Consider the following 2,589-nt stretch of genomic DNA (forward strand, 5'->3'; position numbering starts at 1 on the left):
TTTGTCCCAGTTCGACCCATATTCAACCTTCTAATCCTTGATCCTTTCTCTTTTTCGAGAAAATGATTGGATCGATTTTTATAATAACGATTATAAAATGAAAAATATAATCTTTATCGATCATTTCAAGTCACAATATTTGATTTTTTTTTTTTTTGGGATTCATAACGATTATATATATTTTTTATTTTTATAATAATGTGACTCAAGCGGGGCTAAATAGGTCACACACGCATTTTAATGGCCATATGTCAAATTAGCACAATTTTAACCTGAAATTAATGACGTTATATACAAGAAAAGTGCGCGTAGGTCGTTAATAGCCAATAGATCTCTTCATAATCTATAGAGGGAGAATGTGGTACCAGCTTTGATTCTCTGAGGTCAAAGCTGGCAGGCGTTGGGTTTTTAAAGCCGTAAGCCTCTTCTTATTCTCCTCTCTCACTCTTAAATTCCCTACAAACCCCTATATAAAATCAAAATAAAGATAGTTTGATGTCATGGTTGATCAGACAAAAATGGCCGCAGCTCCATCTCTTGCTGGTGGAGAAAAGAAGCACTGGTGGCTTACCGATAAAAAGGTACTTCAAACCCCGCAATCATATAATCGGATTGCTTATGCTTAATATTGAATTCATTCACTTTCATTTGTGTTTACACTTGTACTGACCATTTAATTAATGCAGATGGTAGAGAGATATGTGAGGGAGGCGAAAATGTTAATTGCAACGGAAGAGCAAAGCCAGATTACGCCGGCTTTAAGGCTTCTAGAGGCAGCGCTGGCTCTGTCGCCGCGCATGGAGGTGGCGTTACAGCTCAAGGCCCGGTGTTTGCTTTGTCTCAGGCGGTTTAAGGAAGTTGCCGATATGTTACAGGATCACATCCCAAGCCTGCAAATGGTGGCTTCTGATGATGAATCGTCATCCGGGTCGACGGATAACTCGTCCTCTCAGCTTTCGAGAGAGCGAGTCAAGCTTCTTTCTGACTCACTGGGTCGTGATGAGCCGGTGTTTAAGTGCTTTTCTGTCTCGGATTTGAAAAAGAAAGTCATGGCTGGCCTCTGTAAAAATGGCGATAAAAAAGGGGAATGGAGGTAATTTCACCTTTTTCAATCTCTTCCAGTTAAAACAATGGCATGTTGATTACGCGAAACCACTGGTAGCAATTGATGCAATTTACCTAATCCTATCATGATTAAAAGGTCAAAATCTGTTTGCAGCTTGAATTAATTACAATTCTCCAACATCAAATCTTCAATTAATCCTCTTTTTTCGTCTCGAATATTCAACGATTTCACTGGGTTGAGCCATGGAACGGGTTGAAACTGATTAAAATTTTCTTTGCAGGTACTTGGTTTTGGTACAAGCCTGTTGCCATTTAGGCTTAATGGAGGATGCGATGGTGCTCCTTCAGACAGGAAAACGCCTCGCCACCGCCGCATTCCGCCGTGAAAGCGTTTGCTGGTCGGACGACATCTTTTCGTTTAAAAGATTTCCGCTTTCTGGCGATAAAAATCAGGCCCAAACACTCCCTAAATCAGAGAGTGAAAGTGTTTCTCAACTGCTCAGTCACATTAAGCTTCTCATCCGCCGCAATACAGCCGCAATGGCTGCCCTTGATGCCGGGCTCTATTCCGAAGCCATTAGGCATTTCTCTAAAATTGTTGATGGCCGCCGTGGAGTCCCGCAGGGATTCTTGGCCGATTGCTATATGCATCGAGCCTCGGCTTATCAATCCGCGGGTCGGATAGCAGAGGCAATAGCGGACTGTAATCGAACCTTAGCATTGGATCCCTCTCGATTGGAGGCACTTACCATCAGGGCGACCTTATTTGAAACAATAAGATGTTTACCAGACAGTCTTCACGATCTGGAGCACTTGAAACTATTGTACAACTCAGTGTTGCGGGACAGGAAATTTCCTGGACCGGCATGGAAACGTCAAAGTGTTCAGTACAGGGAAATTCCAGGAAAGTTGTGTTCTTTAGCAGCGAAAATCCAACAATTGAAGCAAAGGGTCGCTGCTGGTGAAACTGGGAATGTAGATTATTATGCGTTGATTGGTTTAAGACGGCGTTGTTCGAGATCAGAATTGGAACGGGCACATTTATTGTTGAATCTAAGACACATGCCTGATAAGTCATCCAGTTTCATAGAACGGTGTGAGTTTGCTGATAATAGGGATATCGGAATCACGTGCAGTTTATAAAGGAATACCTTCCAATGAGAGTGAGTGAGTGATCAGATGTTTTTCTCATAAGTTGAACCAAAAAAAGCTTCTAGAAGAATGTGACTAAAACCTAAATCTTGCTCGATTAATTTTTAAAAAAATTATCAAACCACCCTATGAGGTGACATTTACTTGTATGCTTGCCTGTTACAAAGAAAAAGGTGATATTTGTCTTTATTATATTATTCGAGTAACAAGTTGGTCAATAACTTTTAAAATGAACAACTCGAATCTCAATATTTATTAAAATTTGTATAATTAGTCTTCAATAATGAAAACCTTCTAAATCTCTAGAAAACCATCATATAGCCATTGCATTCACACGTTATGAAGATCAATTGTTTCAATTTTATCCATTCA

At 40.2% G+C, this 2,589-nt stretch overlaps 1 protein-coding gene across 1 annotated transcript; it reads left to right on the top strand.

The window, feature by feature from the left end:
• The first annotated feature begins 356 nt into the window (after window positions 1–356).
• LOC111406636 lies at window positions 357–2,208 on the top strand. The gene is made up of 3 exons (XM_023036024.1): window positions 357–581; window positions 687–1,093; window positions 1,347–2,208. Exons 1-3 carry the CDS (start codon window positions 501–503, stop codon window positions 2,206–2,208), a joined length of 1,350 nt encoding a protein of 449 aa, XP_022891792.1. The 5' UTR covers window positions 357–500.
• The last annotated feature ends 381 nt before the right edge of the window (window positions 2,209–2,589 follow it).

Source organism: Olea europaea, chromosome 12, assembly GCF_002742605.1.
Source record: "Olea europaea var. sylvestris chromosome 12, O_europaea_v1, whole genome shotgun sequence".
In the NCBI taxonomy this organism is placed as follows: domain Eukaryota; kingdom Viridiplantae; phylum Streptophyta; class Magnoliopsida; order Lamiales; family Oleaceae; genus Olea; species Olea europaea.